Source organism: Chlorocebus sabaeus, chromosome 21, assembly GCF_047675955.1.
Source record: "Chlorocebus sabaeus isolate Y175 chromosome 21, mChlSab1.0.hap1, whole genome shotgun sequence".
NCBI lineage: Eukaryota > Metazoa > Chordata > Mammalia > Primates > Cercopithecidae > Chlorocebus > Chlorocebus sabaeus.
In genome coordinates, this window is record NC_132924.1 from 116,109,397 (window position 1) to 116,127,331 (window position 17,935).

The 17,935-nt window shown below is 53.3% G+C and overlaps 1 protein-coding gene across 4 annotated transcripts; it reads left to right on the plus strand.

The window, feature by feature from the left end:
* Window positions 1-514: 514 nt before the first annotated feature.
* On the plus strand, window positions 515-17,745 carry EPHB6 (EPH receptor B6). 4 transcript variants are annotated; one of them, XM_037991186.2, is made up of 19 exons: window positions 515-1,669; window positions 7,308-7,450; window positions 9,019-9,100; window positions 9,382-9,583; window positions 9,887-9,951; window positions 10,222-10,993; window positions 11,721-11,876; window positions 12,209-12,565; window positions 12,730-12,854; window positions 13,155-13,317; window positions 14,171-14,285; window positions 14,560-14,612; window positions 14,804-14,923; window positions 15,054-15,301; window positions 15,535-15,708; window positions 16,372-16,521; window positions 16,759-16,952; window positions 17,072-17,227; window positions 17,339-17,745. In XM_037991186.2, exons 4-19 carry the CDS (start codon window positions 9,484-9,486, stop codon window positions 17,445-17,447), a joined length of 3,057 nt encoding a protein of 1,018 aa, XP_037847114.1. In that variant the 5' UTR covers window positions 515-1,669; window positions 7,308-7,450; window positions 9,019-9,100; window positions 9,382-9,483; the 3' UTR covers window positions 17,448-17,745. The 4 variants fall into 4 exon arrangements, with proteins under 4 accessions (XP_037847114.1, XP_007981402.2, XP_072865551.1 ...); XM_007983211.3 differs by lacking the exon at window positions 7,308-7,450; XM_073009448.1 differs by lacking the exons at window positions 515-1,669; window positions 7,308-7,450 and adding an exon at window positions 7,496-8,397.
* Window positions 17,746-17,935: the final 190 nt, after the last annotated feature.

Here is a 17,935-nt window from a genome sequence, read left to right on the forward strand (position 1 = left end):
CCTGGCCAAGTGGGAACTTGTTCGGTAGCCTTTATCTTTCTATCACTTATTCAGTCCATTCATTAAAGCCTGTTTGTCTCTCCCAGGTGACTCTTACTGAGTTTCATTGTTTTGTTTATTGTGTTTGTTGGCTCATAGATCTCTTTCACAATTTTCTTCGGCTTCTGAATGCTCTTTAAGTACCACTTTTGATCAGCCCATTTGCAGCTAGTGCTTTAATAAACATGTCTTTGAATAAATCAAAGAAGCAGGAGAGCAAGATGGGACAGGGCGATACGGGGAGAAAAGGGGGCAAAGGGAATTGCACCGGCTGCTTGTGTTCCCTGGAAAAACCAGCAGGTGGTAGCAACACTTCGTGGGAAAGCCCCAGCCCAGCTCTGTAGGACCCAAACAATAGACCCCAAATTCCCGTCCTCGGCTAGAGAAGGGGTTAGAGGTGGGCGGAAACATTTTTCCTCGTGGCGCCCCCACGGTTCCTCAACCCTGCCTCCAGGCGCCAGCTGAGAGCACCTTGCACCGCCCCTCCTCACCGCAGGGAGGTTCTCTCCGGAGCGCGGGCGAGGGAGGAGGCACCCAGAGGTGCAGCGACTTGCCCAAGCCATGTCAGAGCCAGGCACACAGCAGCACTTCCCCTTTTCAACCCGACTGCCCGGCCCCTTGGGGAGGGTGGATGGAGGGAGATTCGACTCAGAAGCCCCAACGTTGACCAAGATTCAGACACGAAAAGAGAGAAGAGTTCCAGGCTAGCACAGCGACGCGTTCATAGCCAGACGCCCCCCTCTCCCGCTGCCTGGGCTCCCCCCACCACCGCCAGTACTCTCCCAGATTTCTCAGTTTGTCTTTCCCTCCACCCCCTGCTTTTCCTTCCTTCTCTCTTGCTCAGCTCACGCCCACCTTAGTTCAAAGCTGAGTAGGAGCCCCACTGTTTTAGTTCCTAGAGTTAAAGCCGAAGAGGAGGGAGGTGCGAGGGGGTGTGTGCGGGGCTCTGCCCTGCCCTGAACTGCTACGGTCCGCCAGTTGCGCTTCGCTCCGCGGGTGTCCGACCCGAGCCCGAGCCTGAGCCCGGGGGCTTTACAGACAGCCTCTTCCCTTCCCACTTCCTGCAGGAGCCCCACGCGTGCGATCCTCCTGGCCCAGACCCGCGGGAGGAGGCCGCCCCCTTCCCGGCGCACAGGCGGGGCCCCGGGCGCGCCCCGCGTCTCCCCCGCGCGCCTGGGCGGAGGAGCGGGCGCCGCGCACTCATCGCCTAGGCCGGGAGGGCGGGCTCGGCTCCCCGGAAGAGAGGAGTGGGAAGGCGGCCAAAGGAGCTGAAGGGGCGGGCCGGGCCGGCCTGGGAGGCGACGAGGAGGGGGCGGGCCGGGCTGCGCTCGCTCCAGCCGCGGCTCTAGAGCAGCGGGCGGCGCGGGACCCGGGACCCAGCTTGGCGACGGCGATCGCGACGCGGGCCCCCAGGGTCTCCCGGTGCCCCACCTTTGGAGTAGCCCCTGCCGCTGGCCTCAGGTCCACCCCGGAATCCCAGGGACTCGCGGAGACGAACAGACTCGGACCGGGTGCAACGGGGTCCCCGGACTGGAGAAGACGCGGGTGGCACCGTGCGAGCTCGAGGAGCCCCGCTGCACTGCGAGGCCTCGGGGGGCGCAGACCTGCAGAGACTGCGGCCAACGGGAAGGTGAGCCCGCGGGGGTTAGCAGACGGGGTTGTGGGATTCGGGGACAGTATGCTTGGGGACAGATGAATTAAGATTTGCAAGAGTAGAGGGGCTCCCCAGCCCCTAGGTGGCTTCCTGGGGGAGTACTGAGGATCCTTCCTCAAGGCCAGTGTGGGGTTCATGAAGGGTGAGGAAACGGTCAACCTGACTGCTCCCCTCTCACTCCACTCTGACCAGGCATCATTGACACCCCATTACCCTTGCTGTTAGGACCCCCCAGTTGCGTTCCCAGACATTGTCCTCTGGCTCTGGCTTGGGAGTCCTAATCTGGGAGGGTCCTCGCAGAGACTAAGCTCCAAGCTTGGAACAGGATTGCTACCCCTCTGACTCCAGTGGCATCACTCCAATCCCCTTGGAGCTGGGAGGAGTCAGGAGGCTGACCACACACCTGTCCCCTGCTCCCCACTCCCAGCCCCATGACCACAGTTAAGCCTTGGAGGTGGAAGGAATGCTTGGTTCCTGCTGCCCAGCCATCACCCCCAACGTGCAACCAAAGTCTATTGCGTGCTCCTGCCCCAGCTCCACCCTCCCTCTGCTCCCTCCATCTGGGTGCTTGGCCCTGCTTGCCCCACACCCCCACCCACCGATCTTGGCCGTCTGGCACTCTCTCTCCTCCCATCCCTGGGGGAGCTGGCATGGACCCAGCATAGCAATGTTGTAATGTCCCTGGCAGTGCCCATGGATCGGAGCGGCTGGGCCTGTTCCCAATCAGTTAACCCAGGTCCTCCACCCGCGGGGGGAACTTGACTGAGGCTCTAGGAGGGAAGATGCTGGTCCTGAGCTGAGAGACTAGTGGGAGGGAGCTGTGTGGGGCTGTTAGTAGACCACAGAAGCTGCCCAAGTAATGTTGGAGCATTGAGGCTTCTGAGTGCTGCTCAGTGGGGCCACTTGGCTTTTTCAGGGCAATGGGCCTTTTTTCTCAAAGGAAGATTAGGGTGGGGGTGCCTACGTACTTACCTGGTGGCCTCAGAAGGAGGACTTGTTCGGAGTCTGTTACTCCATTCAGGGTGCAAGAAGATGGCTGGCAATGACGCTGAGTTACCAGAATGCTGGGCAGCAACAGGCTGGGATGGGCTGAGCGTGGGAAAGGCAGGATCCTCCTTCCAGGACGGCTGTTCTGCTATCACCCTGTCCTGAGCCTGGGCCTTAGACCCTGAGTTCCCACCCCACTCCCCACTCTAGGTGAAGGAGGGTGGCAGGTTCTGGAGGGTTTGGGAAGCCTCAGGTTTCCCTTTCTTTACCCACCCCCCACCCCATCCCCCCCCCCCCCCGCCCATCCCCAGGTGTTTCTGCAGAAGCACCTCCTGGGGCCAAGAGCAACTCACAGCCAGACTGAGGGTAGAGCAGGGCCCAAGGTGAGGAACAAGAGCCCATAGAACCACTCCGGAACCAGCACTGATGTGCATCTTCTGCCACAGGAAAGCAACAACCCTCCTCTACACAGACAGCATCTGCTCCCGCCCACCTCACCTCATACACATTTCCTTACACACTCCGCCAGGTAGACACATCTTCAGGCACTGCTGACGCAGGTGCTACTCCTGGCACTCAGGGGCTTTCTTCCACAACCTTCCACTTACTCATCTCTCAGGCACATTTGCCTCCTGCCCCAACACCCTCCCTTATGCTCTTTTCCGGAGCCACGCATGTCCCCGTCAGTGCACAGAGTGGCTCATTCTAAGTGGCTGTCTGGCTAGACCTAGACACTGCCTGCATCTTAAAAGCCTCCCCCAGCTCCACAGCCTGGGAGTGGGAGGCACAGTTGTCTGAGTCACAGTGCTCTGGGGTACATTCTAAGGGGCTGGAGGCCTCCAGGGACACAGGACTGTCCTCTACTAGGTAATCTCCAAATTGGCTTCTGCAGCCAGGGAAGCAGGGGATAGAAGAGCCGGAGGACAGCCACCTCCTCACTGTCTGTCCTGGATGCCTCCATAAAGCCTGATGTTGGGATCCTTCTCAAGGCAGGAGGCCAGAGCACGAAGAGATCTCCAAGGTGGAGATTAAAGGATAGAGGCTTCAGCATTAAACTGAGCAAGGATTATACTGGAATTTCCTGGGCGTTTAACAGCTGTGAAACAGGATGGGGGACAGGGCCTGTGGTACTGACCCCTCCCACACAGACTTGGTGGCTCACAGGTGTAAGGACCAGCCCAGCAACCACACCAGACATAAAACCTCGAGCCCCTTTGCCCTCGAGACTGTTCTGCCCCTACTGGACTCTGCAGCCTGCTTTGTCTCACTAAATTGTTCCTGTCTGGGCTCGCTTTGGGGCCATGCCCTTTACTATGTGTTCCCAGCGGAAAGTCCCCTGGGTTCCCCTCTGTCCCTTCATAGCCTCATCCCTTTGCTTGACATCGTCAAAGAGAAGCATGCATGATGTCAGCAGCGGGACACTTTGAACTTCTTGGGAGAGAAGCTTAAAGACCAGCCAGAGATAACAATTATTTTGCTTTTCTTGTTGGCATTATTTCACTCATTCATTCTCAGCTCCTACTGTATCTCCACCTCTACCTTCTTCTTATAGATGAACATTTCTGAATATTTTGAAACATAGAAGGAAAAAGGTGTGGGGAGTGAATAAAATGTAAACGTATGCTTATTTGTCTAGGTTTTACAAATATTTTTCTTTTTTGTTTAGATTTTAATTATGAGATTTTACATTAATTATAAAAATAAGGTATGCTTACTGTAACAAGAAAAATAATTGAATTATGTATAAGACAAAATTATTGCCCCCACCTACAATCCTTCATTTCTACCTCCCACAGTAACCCATTTTAATGGCCTAATATGTCTTCTGCCTACCTTCCTCCAAGCTTATTTGGCTTACATTATTTAATCTTTAAAAATTCACTTTGTGGATTGAGGTACACAAACTATATTAAGTAAGCTTGATTTGCTCATGAAAGTATCATATTTAGCATTTCATTGGAGCATGGTTAATTTTTAAAATTCTTGCCAATTTACCAATGTAATTTACTTTTAAATCTTTCTTTTCTTTTCTTTGAGACAGAGTCTCACTCTGTCGCCCAGGCGGGAGTACAGTGGCGCCATCTCAGCTCACTGCAACCTCCGCCTCCCGGGTTCATGCCATTCTCCTGCCTCAGCCTCCCCAGCAACTGGGACTACAGGTGCACGCCGCCACGCCCGGCTAATTTTTTTTTTTTTTTTTTTGTATTTTTAGTAGAGACGGAGTTTCACCATGTTAGCCAGGATGGTTTCGATCTCCTGACCTTGTGATCCACCCGCCTCGGCCTCCCAAAGTGAAATCCCTCATTTTTATAGCAACATAACTCGTAAACTATGCTTTGTAAGCTATGATTCCACAAATCTTTAATTTTTGCCAGTTTCTGAAAACAAAACACAACCTTGATACCTAAGAAATGGTCTTATTTTTGTAAACCAAAGAGATGTAGCAGGTTTGTGGATCTATTGTCTCCACTGTATCAAAAAGATATTAAGTGATATATCTATAAAAGAAGCTGAGAAAATATTATTAAGTCATAGACTGAAATTTTTGTTACCTGAAACTTTGTCTCATCAGTCTCATTTTCTCCACCATTATTTTATATTCACATTTCTGCTGCTTCTGGTTTTATATTTTTAAAACCTTATACACATCTGAAATGTGAATGTTTTTCTAAAGGAGATAGGTTCTTTTGCACATTCTTGTGTTAGAGAGTTTCTAAATACTGACCAGTTCCTTTTGTAAGTTGGAGGAGAGAGGATTCTCAAGCAGGCTGTGAGATAGGAGAAAGGGGCCTCTACTTGCAGAGGCTGCTTCCCATCTCTGTGGCAGGAGAGATGTACTGGCCTGTTCCTGGGATGCTCTCCTGGACCAAATGCAGAAGATGCTCCATGCCCACAAGCATTGAAGACACTTTGAAAAATCAAGTTCTGAGTCCTGCTTACTTAGCATTCCAGGCATGTGGAGCAGCCGTGTTCTTGTCACTTATGTTTCTGCCTTTGAAATTGGCTTCAAAAGAATCTGCAGTGGTATGAATTTGCTGACAGCAATTTATTCCATATCTTAATAAAGCTTCCTTTTTCTTTATTTGGATTCCTGCGACAGGGACACACCCATATTCTTTTTATATATTAAAATTAAAAGTCTTGAATTTTTCTGGTTTGTTCGATAAGCAAGAACTCACCTAACTTCCTAGTCTGACTCAGCAACAATTTTTTTTTCTCTGAAAAAATGTATTTATAACCTTCAGTCTTCTGGATCTGAATCTAAAAGAGGTCCTCATCAAACATTAGAAGTATCCTACTGGGTACTTTAAGATCCTGAACCATTTCTTTTTGATGACTATCTTTGTTCTTAGTAAAATTTCAAAAAATTGCTGAAGTGGCCATCCACAGGCAGTGTCTCCATTTTCTTCTTTGCTTTATGCTGTTTCTTGATGGCAGAAGCTCAGCGGCCTTAATATGCATGTTTCATAATTGCTTTTGCTCTTTTTTGGATCTTCGGGAGGGAGGCCAGCTTCGTGTTGTCATTACGAGGCATGCTAAGGCTATGCAAGCACGCCCTATTGCAACCACAAGTGACTGTGTTCCTTGTAGTTCGGGTCATCAAAGCAAATATCTTGCTATTCATCTTCCAAAGTGTTCCATATTGGACAGCTGATATTATCTGCAGCGCATCTTTTCTATCGTGCTTGGCTGTCTTTCAAAATAATTCATTGAAATATTTCCAAAATATTTATTGTTCTTTCTTCATGATTATTTGTCTAGTTGTAAGCTTGAGAAGACACAGGGCTTACAATTTCTTCTTTGTACAGATTACAGAATCCATCCATGTTCTGAGTGAAAGAAAGAGACTATTTTAAAGAATAACTTCTGGGCGAATGGTAAAATAGCCTTCATTGTTTAAAAACCTGCTGCTGGCATTTTCTTTCCCTGTTAACAGTATTTCTTAGGACTCCGTGACTCTGGTTTGCTTCAGTGTGTCAAGCACGTCTCCAAATTAAGCCACTGAGAGTTTGGGGGGATGCACTTACAACATAAATTACTTTAGGATATTTATTAAGCAGCCATTGGTGATGGTGCCAAGGCTACAGAATTTAATAGCTATGCATACTTTTTACTTCATGACCTCCCCGTTCCTCTCCAAAGCATTTATTTCATCTGTGAAGGACCCTAGTAGCATTTCAGACATTTTTGCAAAGAACATTACTTAAGAGCAGTTTGCCATATGGAAATGCTCCTTGTCTCCATAGGCTGTAAATTGAACTCTCTATTTCACAAATAGGGTTGAAGATGTATAAAAGGTGAGTTTCAGGGGCTAGTTGGCAGGTGCCTACTCTACATCAGCCCACACGTATGTAGAAATGGTGTCTCTCCATGATAACTTCATGGAGAGCACAGCCCACAATACCAGAAAAAAATCAGTAGGAATCAAATTACAATTTTCATATATGTCACAATTAAAGTTTCATAGTTTGATTTTAGTTTTATGATAGTTTTCAACAATCCCAAGGCCATATATATCCAGGAAAAACCAATCACAACTTCTCTTCTAATTGACTTTTTTTTTTTTCCTCTCAGTTCTATGTCTTTTGAGCAATCTGGGCAACATGTCTCTTTTTTTTCTTCACAGAAATAAAGGGATTATAGTGCTCTAGTCCACCCAATTCACAGACTTCTGAGACTCAGACACAAGGAGAGATAGAGAACCACCAATCTCTAGATCAACAAGCAAAGGAGGTGCCAAGGCTGTTTGTCTTCATTGTGATACTGGAGGTAGCTATTCTTTCCGTTCATTTGCTCGTGAGCTTAGTGGTGTGCCTTCTGAAGGCACAGGAGGGTTTTATATAAGAGGTAGCTTACAACACAGTTCTGAGAAGGCATTATGAAGGTATGAGCACTATTTTGATTAACTTTACTAAACAGTTATTATCCTATAGTTTTAAATAAAATTTTAATGATTTAGTTGAAATAATAATACACATGCAAGAGTTTAAGAATGCAAAAATTTAAACGGATGCAATTAAAGAGAATACGATGAAAGTAAGCCTCTCTTGCGCTGGGTCTCAGTCCACTTCCTTTGCCTTTTTCACAGGTTTTGGATGCTCTTCCATAGATATCCTTCCATACATATGTATGTGTATATATCCTTCTTAACAAAGGAGAGCTTACTTTGCACTGTTCTCCATCGTCCCACTTTCACTTGGAAACAATTTTCATATCAGTGCATAAACAGTTGCCCACATTTCTTTCTAAGGATGTACCATAATTTTTAACCATCTTCCAATTGATGAACAGTTAGTTTACAGCCTTTTCTCTTATAAACAATTTACAATTAATGTCTTTGTTCAAACATCTGCGCAAACCCATACACGTGTACAGTACCTGAAGGACACATTCTTACAGTGTAGCTGCTAGGAAGATATTACCCAATTGTCCTCCCAAGAGAATATTCCAATTTGGACTCAAGCAGAGTATGTACAAGAGAACCTATTTCCCGCACCTTCTCCAACATGGTAAAAATGGTGTCTTAGGCAACTGTGGCTGCCATAACAAAGTGCAATAGACCAAGTAGCTTATACACAATAGAAATATCTTTCTCACAGTCTGGATGCTGGGAAGTCCAAGATCAGGGTACCAGCATGGTCAGTTCCTGGCGAAGCCTCTCTTCTAGGTTTCAGACTACGCTCTTCTTTGTTGTGTCCTCCAATGGCAGAAAAAGGGTGAGAAAGCCCTTTGGGGTCTCTTTCATCTGGGCACTAATCTCATGATTAGTGAGGGCTCCACCCTCACGACCTAATTACCTCCCAAAGGCCCCACCTCCTAATACCATCACCTTGGGAGTTAGGATTTCAACATATGAATGGGGGGTGGGGACACAAATATTCCTTCTATAACAAAGGGCCTGTTGCTGTGGTTTTAACATGATTTCCTTTAAATGTGAGCAAACAAGAAGCATCTTTTCATATGTTAAAGCCATAAGGTTATTCTTCGGTAAGCTCTAGGAAAACATGCACCCCTTGGGGTACGAGGATCTTTGTTCACAAAGTGTATGCCAGACCTCCTTAGCTCTGCCCCTCCCTGCACTGTCTCATTTATCAGAGTGAATCTTCATGCCTGTGTTCTTTCTGCATTTATTCTGGTCCCTTCCCTCCCATCATACCCCACAGCCATCTTCCTGTGTCCCTGCCGCTTCACTGCTTCACTGCCCCTCTGAAATTTCTAGAGCATCCAGGTCCATCGGGGGTGGGGCAGTGTTGTGAGGATTCAATTCATGTGTCCATAGGATGGAGCAGCTTCTTAACCAGCTGCCTTTAATGAAAATCTTATAACTTCCAATACAGGGTGGCTGTTGGAGGAAGGGAGGAGAGTAAATGAAGAGAAAGAACTGGAATAACCCCTTACAGGAAGAAAAAAAAAAAAAAGGTAAGATTGACCCAGAAACACCCTCTGCTCCACTTCTAGGAGAGAGAGCTGTGAGAAATGAACACAGAGACAGGGTCACACAGGGAGTAGGCATGAACACTCCAAGATGGCCAAATGTGCACAGGCTCAGGAGAGGCAGTACGCAACCTGGCTTCTGTCCCATGGTGGGTGCTGGGACGATTTGAGAGCTGTAGGAGGAGACACAACTTTTGGAGCCTGGGCTGTATATGAAGAAACGCTTTCCTCCCATCTGCCTCTTCTGGTCTTGTGTGTCTCCTCAGGAACAAGCTTAGCTGTACACGCTGAGAGTCTTGCAAAAGCTGCAGCCCCACCCAGGAGCAGGGTGGTGGCTGGGGCGATGGTGGACGCCCTGAAGATGCCCCATGGCAACTGAAGGGGCTGCTCAGTTAGAGAACAGAGTGGCGGGCATGGTTTGTAGCCTATGGGTGCTGCTCCTGGTGTCTTCAGTTCTGGCTCTGGAAGGTAAGAGGGAGGGGAGACAGGAGAAACCTGACCTGCCATAGAGACCCAGTGCAAGGGGGAAGTGGGAAAGATTCAGAAAAGGTAGATAAGAGTGAAGACATCAATAAATGGAAAGGCCTGGTGAGGATAATGAAGACCCACATCAGATTTGTCAGAGAACGGACCCTGACGGACAGTGGTGCTCCTGCTGGCAAAGACATGGGCCCGGGCGGGGCATTCTTTTGTTGCCGGTGGGAGTAGAGTACGGGCTGGCAGTGCTGGCTGGAGGCTTGGCCACTGTGTGCCCCTCTTATTTCTGGGCAGAGGTATTGCTGGACACCACTGGAGAGACATCTGAGATTGGCTGGCTCACCTACCCACCAGGGGGGGTGAGTGCCACTCCCATTCTGAACCTGAATCCCTTGTCCCTGCCCCTCCCTGTTCCCTGAAGAGTGGAATTCATGAAGGAAACCCTGGCTGAGGATTATGGGAAAAGGATCCCTCCCTCTAGAGCACCAAGATTTCAAGATATCCCCTATCTGCTTTGCTTGTCATTAATTTTAAGTCCCAGTGGAATAGATATGTCCCCTTCCCTATACCCTCTACCTAGCCTTGCTTAAGCCAGGAGCCCCTAAAGCTTCTCCTGCCCCTTCCTGCAGTGGGACGAGGTGAGTGTTCTGGACGACCAGCGACGCCTGACTCGGACCTTTGAGGCATGTCATGTGGCAGGGGCCCCTCCAGGCACCGGGCAGGACAATTGGTTGCAGACACACTTTGTGGAGCGGCGCGGGGCCCAGAGGGCGCACATTCGACTCCACTTCTCTGTGCGGGCATGCTCCAGCCTGGGCGTGAGCGGCGGCACCTGCCGGGAGACCTTCACCCTTTACTACCGCCAGGCTGAGGAGCCCGACAGCCCCGACAGCGTTTCCTCCTGGCACCTCAAACGCTGGACCAAGGTGGACACCATTGCAGCAGACGAGAGCTTTCCCTCCTCCTCCTCCTCTTCTTCCTCTGCAGCGTGGGCTGTGGGACCCCACGGGGCTGGGCAGCGGGCTGGACTGCAGCTGAACGTCAAAGAGCGGAGCTTTGGGCCTCTCACCCAACGTGGCTTCTACGTGGCCTTCCAGGACACGGGGGCCTGCCTGGCCCTGGTAGCTGTCAGGCTCTTCTCCTACACCTGCCCTGCCGTGCTCCGATCCTTTGCCTCCTTTCCAGAGACGAAGGCCAGTGGGGCTGGGGGGGCCTCCCTGGTGGCAGCTGTGGGCACCTGTGTGGCTCATGCAGAGCCAGAGGAGGATGGAGTAGGGGGCCAGGCAGGAGGCAGTCCCCCGAGGCTGCACTGCAACGGGGAGGGCAAGTGGATGGTAGCTGTCGGGGGCTGCCTGTGCCAGCCTGGACACCAACCAGCACGAGGAGACAAGGCCTGCCAAGGTGAGACCCTACTCCTCTTGCACTTGCCTGACACCTCCCACACACTCGCAGCCTTTGAACTCCTCTTCTGAACACCCCAAAATTCATTTCATCTGCAAAAGGTCAGGAATAAGCCATCTTAGGAAAGGACCCCTATTTTCCCTAATTTTATTTCTTAAAGCACTCAAACTTGCTATCACCCACTCATCTGAAATTTCTGGAATCTTCTGGAGCCTTTCACGGCAACTGCCTTCTCCTAAGTCTCCAGGCCTGAGAAGTGATGGAGACCAAAAGGAGTTTAGCTCCAGCTCCAGGGTTACTATGGAATGGAGTCCTTTGGTTCCCATTCGCCCTTCTGTTGGGAGGGTCCCTGCCTCGCAGGGCCAGGTGACAGGGACGCAGGTAGAGGAAGGCAGTGGATGGCAGCTAGGGAGAATGACTGCAGCAGCAGCCTCCGCAGAGGGAGCTTATGCAATAAGCCGGGAACACCCACATCTGGCACTGGGCCTGTCTGTAGCCCCCACGGCACCTCACTTTCTCCATCCATGGAAATGCAATTCTGTCCCAGCAAATGGCAGAGGAAATCTCTGCCTGAGGGAAGACAGGGTGGGGTTCAGTCTTGGAAGAAAAGGAGAACCAGCTCTGGGGAAGAGAAGGCTGCGAGAATAACTGCCTGCTGTGTGTTGGGAGCTCAGGATGGGTGGACAGAGCGAGTGTGATGCCCCCACTCTCCTCTCTGCCTCCTCAGCCTGCCCACGGGGGCTCTATAAGGCTTCTGCTGGGAATGTTCCCTGCTCACCATGCCCTGCCCGCAGCCATGCTCCCAATCCAGCAGCCCCAGTTTGCCCCTGCCTGGAGGGCTTCTACCGGGCCAGTTCTGACCCACCAGAGGCCCCCTGCACTGGTGAGTTCCTCACCCAGCCCTGCAATGGGAAAGAGACTGGGAGAGGGGCCAGAAGTTCGGGGAGCAGGCAACACTGGGGGATCTTTGCATTTGGAGTGACTTGTTTTTCCCCTGTTTTCTTGGCTTCCTCCCCTCCTTGTCCCCAACCTTTTCTCTCCCTGACCCATTCTCCCCTGGGCCCACATCCTGCCTTTCTGGGCTACCACCACCCCATGCTCTTCTGTCTCCTCCCCTCTGGGCCACCCACCCTCACCTGGCTCCTTCCTTCCTCAATCACCCCCATGACTCCTGCCCTCATGGCCCTTGGACTGCCACATCTTCCGGCCCCCCAGGTCCTCCATCGGCTCCCCAGGAGCTTTGGTTTGAGGTGCAAGGCTCAGCACTCATGCTACACTGGCGCCTGCCTCGGGAGCTGGGGGGTCGAGGGGACCTGCTCTTCAACGTCGTGTGCAAGGAGTGTGAAGGCCGCCAGGAGCCTGCCAGCGGTGGTGGGGGCACTTGTCGCCGCTGCAGGGATGAGGTCCACTTTGACCCTCGCCAGAGAGGCCTGACTGAGAGCCGAGTGTTAGTGGGGGGGCTCCGAGCACATGTACCCTACATCTTAGAGGTGCAGGCTGTCAATGGGGTGTCTGAGCTCAGCCCTGACCCTCCTCAGGCTGCAGCTATCAATGTCAGCACCAGCCATGAAGGTGAGCCCTTTTCCTTGGCCTTTGGGATCCCCTGCCTCTGGTCCTTTGAGCCCCCTTCCCTACTCCTGTTCTCTAACCTGGTCCACCCCTGCCGCCCTCCCCTCAAGGCTGATCCTGCTCCCAGTGACTCCTATCCCCCTAATAATTTTCCTTTTGCACTCTAGTGCCCTCTGCAGTCCCTGTGGTGCACCAGGTGAGCCGGGCATCCAACAGCATCACAGTGTCCTGGCCACAGCCCGACCAGACCAATGGGAACATCTTGGACTATCAGCTCCGCTACTATGACCAGGTGCGCAGGAGAAGTGGGGGGTCCGCAGCAGGGCTGGCAGGACCTCACAGTCCCCACAGTGGGGGCCAGAGGCGACCAGGTGCGCAGGAGGAGTGGGGGGTCCGCAGCAGGGCCGGCAGGAGCTCACAGTCCCCACGGTGGGAGCCAGAGGCTGAATGGGCCAGGAGAGGTGCCCAGAAGCCTGCAGCACTGGGCATGTGTCTGAGAGCCCTGTCAACCAGGGAGGGTGGCTGGGGGCCTTAGGGGCAGAAGCAGGGACAAGAGGAGGCCAGGCAGGGAGTGAGTGGCTGTTACCCCCAGGCAGAAGACGAATCCCACTCCTTCACCTTGACCAGCGAGACCAACACTGCCACCGTGACACAGCTGAGCCCTGGCCACATCTATGGTTTCCAGGTGCGGGCCCGGACTGCTGCCGGCCACGGCCCCTACGGGGGCAAGGTCTATTTCCAGACGCTTCCTCAAGGTGAGCGGGGGTGGGGAGCCGGATGGGCAGGTGAAGGCCCGAGTGGGTAGTGAGGAGAGGCCCAGGGACTATCCGGCCTTGAACCCTGGCCCAGTGCTTTCCAACCAGAAGTTCTGTGGGAAAGGAGAGTGCCTTTTGCTCAGCAGCTGACCCAGGGGCTACTCGGGGAGGTAGGGAGTTGTAGGGGTATGTATGCATGCTGCGTGTGGATGTGGGAGGGCTGTGGGCGTGTGTGTGTTGTGTGTGTGCCTGTGTGTGGATGTGGGAGGGCTGTGGGCGTGTGTGTGTGTGTTGTGTGTGTCCCTGTGTGTGGATGTAGGAGGGCTGTGGGCGTGTGTGTGTGTTGTGTGTGTCCCTGTGTGTGGATGTGGGAGGGCTGTGGGCGTGTGTGTGTGTGTGTGTGCCTGTGTGTGGATGTGGGAGGACTGTGGGCGTGTGTGTGTGTGTTGTGTGTGCCTGTGTGTGGATGTGGGAGGGCTGTGGGTGTGTGTGTGTTGTGTGTGCCTGTGTGTGGATGTGGGAGGGCTGTGGGCATGTGTGTGTTGTGTGTGTGCCTGTGTGTGGATGTGGGAGGGCTGTGAGCGTGTGTGTGTTGTGTGTGTCCCTGTGTGTGGATGTGGGAGGGCTGTGGGCGTGTGTGTGTGTGTGTGTTGTGTGTGTCCCTGTGTGTGGATGTGGGAGGGCTGTGGGCGTGTGTGTTTGTGTGTTGTGTGTGCCTGTGTGTGGATGTGGAAGGTTTGCGGCACGTGCATGCGTGTTGTGTGTGCCTGTGGTATATGTGCATGCCTGGGCACATGAACAAGCACCTATGAGCCACCTGGCCCACCTGTGACGCTGTCGGCTGGTCCCCCAGGGGAGCTGTCCTCCCAGCTTCCGGAGAGACTCTCCTTGGTGATTGGCTCCATCCTGGGGGCCTTGGCCTTCCTCCTGCTGGCAGCCATCACCGTGCTGGCGGTCGTCTTCCAGCGGTGAGTCCCCACCCCTGCCCAACTCTGCCCAGCGCCATTAACTCCACAGCCAAACCTCAAGTCCTGCCAAGTCTGGAGCCCCCAGCAGAAACCCCACACGGGTGCTCCTCCCATCAGCCAGCCCCTGCACTGAGCCCCACGTGGAGGCGGGCAGGAGGGCCAGACTGGTGTCCCCCTCCACAGACCGACTAAAGAGCAGTCTGTGAGGGTGACAAGGGGGCAGCGAGGGGATGGAAATGGGAGCGTCATCCCCGGTCACCGTTTTGGCCCTCAGGAAGCGGCGTGGGACTGGGTATACGGAGCAGCTGCAGCAATACAGCAGCCCAGGTGGGGATGAGGAGAAGAAATGGGTGGGGCTGGGGAACACACGGGTGGGGCACATGGCAGGGAAGGCTGGATCCCCCCAGGATTGGGGGAGCTCGTTGGCACAATCTTCTGGAGGTAAGTGGGCATGTCTGGGGTGTGTGGCCAGCCCTGCCTTGCACAACACACTCAGAACGTACTCCACACTCCTCCAGGACCTGGGGTGAAGTATTACATCGACCCCTCCACCTACGAGGACCCCTGCCAGGCCATCCGAGAACTTGCCCGGGAGATCGATCCTGCCTATATCAAGATTGAGGAGGTCATTGGGACAGGTACAGCAGGGGCAAGGCAGGGATCAGAGCAACGGGGCTCCCTCGTGGCCTCCCCTGGCCAGAGTCCCATCAAACATAGCAGGACGCTGTGAGCCTTGATCCCCACCCCAACCTACACCTATTCTCCCAGGCTCTTTCGGCGAAGTGCGCCGGGGCCGCCTGCAGCCACGGGGACGGAGGGAGCAGACTGTGGCCATCCAGGCCCTGTGGGCCGGGGGTGCCGAAAGCCTGCAGATGACCTTCCTGGGGCGGGCTGCGGTGCTGGGTCAGTTCCAGCACCCCAACATCCTGCGGCTGGAGGGTGTGGTCACCAAGAGCCGACCCCTGATGGTGTTGACGGAGTTCATGGAGCTTGGCCCCCTGGACAGCTTCCTCAGGGTCAGTCCAGCCTGGGTGAAGGAGGAGGGTCCTGGGGTCCAGGAAAGCTTCCAGGAGACAGGGTCCCATATCTTTGCTCCTTACCACCCCACCTTCCATGGTCTCTGTCCTTCCTTCCCAGGCCATTTTCTGATTCCACACCCTCCCCCTCTCATGCTGTTGTCTGCTGTGCAGTATGACGAGGTCTCCCTGTCTCCAGTCACTGACCTCTGCCCCCTGCCCCTGCCCCTCAGCAGCGGGAGGGCCAGTTCAGCAGCCTGCAGCTGGTGGCCATGCAGCGGGGAGTGGCTGCTGCCATGCAGTACCTGTCCAGCTTTGCCTTCGTCCATCGCTCGCTCTCTGCCCACAGCGTGCTGGTAAATAGCCACTTGGTGTGCAAGGTGGCCCGTCTTGGCCACAGTCCTCAGGTGAGAGCACAGCCTTGGGGGCACAGCCTGGGGCCTGTGGCATGCCCCAGCAGGTGCTGGGTTGGGGGGGTGGTGAGCCGGAATCCGGGGTGGGCACCTCAGCTGGGATGTCATAGTCCCTGAAAGGAGGGAGGCTCTCCTGTGTGATGGGGGAGATGAAAGCCTAGGTGACCTCAGGGACCGAGACAAAGAAAGGGGATGAGGGAGGGGAGGAGACCTGCAACAATCTAGAACTACCCCCTGTCCTTCCCCCACTGTGGAGATTACAGAGACTCCAGAGTCAGCACAGCTGTGTACAAATTCTGAACACTCTCCTCTCCGGCTCTGTGACCTTGGACAAGTTCACTTTCTCTAAGCCTCACCTTCTGCTTCTGTGAAATGGAGATAGTATCATCCACCTTGGAGGGTTGTTATGAGGATTAAATGAAATGCTTGATGTAAAACCCTTAACATATCTGAGCACATAGTAGTTGCTCAATAAACGTGACTATTGCTTCTGCTTCTGTGAAATGGAGATGATATCATCCACCTTAGAGGGTTGTTATGATGATTAAATGAGATGCTTGATGTAAAACCCTTGACATATCTGAGCACATAGTAGTTGCTCAATAAACGTGACTATTGCTATGATTATTACTATTTGCTTTTGACTTTACCCCTCAGGGCCCAAGTTGTTTGCTTCGCTGGGCAGCCCCAGAGGTCATTGCACATGGAAAGCATACAGCATCCAGTGACGTCTGGAGCTTTGGGATACTCATGTGGGAAGTGATGAGTTATGGAGAACGGCCTTACTGGGACATGAGTGAACAGGAGGTAAGCACTGACCTAGACACTGCTGATTTCCCACCCCGATCCCTCTCTGGTTGGAACATTCTAGGACCTCCATTCTCTACACCATTTGTATTCTAAGATCTCATGGCTCTTGGATTCCATATATTTGAGTTCCTTCTCCTCATGTTCCACCAGATTCCAGCCCACCCTCTTACCCAACAAAGTACTTCCCTCTACTAACAAAACTTCCCATCATCATAGTCTTCCTCTGACCCCCAGGTACTAAATGCAATAGAGCAGGAGTTCCGGCTGCCCCCACCTCCAGGCTGTCCTCCTGGATTACATCTACTTATGTTGGACACTTGGCAGAAGGACCGTGCCCGGCGGCCTCATTTTGACCAGCTGGTGGCTGCATTTGACAAGATGATCCGCAAGCCGGATACCCTGCAGGCTGGCGGAGACCCAGGGGAAAGGTCTGGAGCTTGGGGCTAGAGTCTGGGAAAGCCAGGGAGGGTAGATGCAAACCTAAAGAAAACTGAGGAGAGGGGCTAAGATGAAGAGACCTTGACCCTGCTTGCCCCTCCCCTCTTAGGCCTTCCCAGGCCCTTCTGACCCCTGTGGCCCTGGACTTTCCTTGTCTGGACTCACCCCAGGCCTGGCTTTCAGCCATTGGACTGGAGTGCTACCAGGACAACTTCTCCAAGTTTGGCCTCTGTACCTTCAGTGGTGTGGCTCAGCTCAGCCTGGAGTAAGCAGGGAGTGGTGGGGTGGGGGGCGAATGCTCTGGGCCGCTGGCTGGGGGTCGTACTGGGGATCTCGGAGAAGCTGGCCCAGAATTGATCCCCTCCCTCCCAACCAGAGACCTGCCTGCCCTGGGCATCACCCTGGCTGGCCACCAGAAGAAGCTGCTGCACCACATCCAGCTCCTTCAGCAACACCTGAGGCAGCAGGGCTCCGTGGAGGTCTGAGGCGAGGCAGCGTGCCGGGAAATGATGATGCCCGTGACTCAGGCCTGGACACGGGTCCGAGAAGGGACATGTGGGATGTGAGCCGGGCTCCAACAGCCTCTGTGAGAGATGCCCCACAGCAAACCCAGCCCTCCCGATGGCTGCATTCCCTGGTCCTCCGCCTCTCCACCAGCCCCTCCTCATTAAAGGGAAAGAAGGGAATTTGCAAGTTCGGTGTGGTGAGGCCTCGAACAAGGAACAGAGGGGTGGGGCAGGCAGGTGGCACCGCAGAGATGCAGAAGGGGAGCTGGGCAGGGATCCGAAAATGACTTTATTGAAGATGGAGTTGGCAAGACCTAGCTCCACTTCACCCCACCCCCGGAGCCTCTCCGGTCTCCCTCACTCACATGCTTTCCACAAGCTCTGCTCCTCCCTGCACCTGCCTGGATGCCCTGGGAAGGGCACTCTCTCTGCCCACTTATGACCCTGAGGTGGACACCAAGTGCCTG

What these genes read in the sequence shown, in the direction of transcription:
- EPHB6 (XM_037991186.2), top strand. Translation starts at nt 9,484, where the DNA reads ATGGCAACTGAAGGGGCTGCTCAGTTAGAGAACAGAGTGGCGGGCATG. An exon ending in TTTCCAGACGCTTCCTCAAG is followed by an intron (nt 13,318 to 14,170) that starts GTGAGCGGGGGT and finishes CTGGTCCCCCAG; the next exon opens with GGGAGCTGTCCTCCCAGCTT. An exon ending in TGAGGAGGTCATTGGGACAG is followed by an intron (nt 14,924 to 15,053) that starts GTACAGCAGGGG and finishes CTATTCTCCCAG; the next exon opens with GCTCTTTCGGCGAAGTGCGC.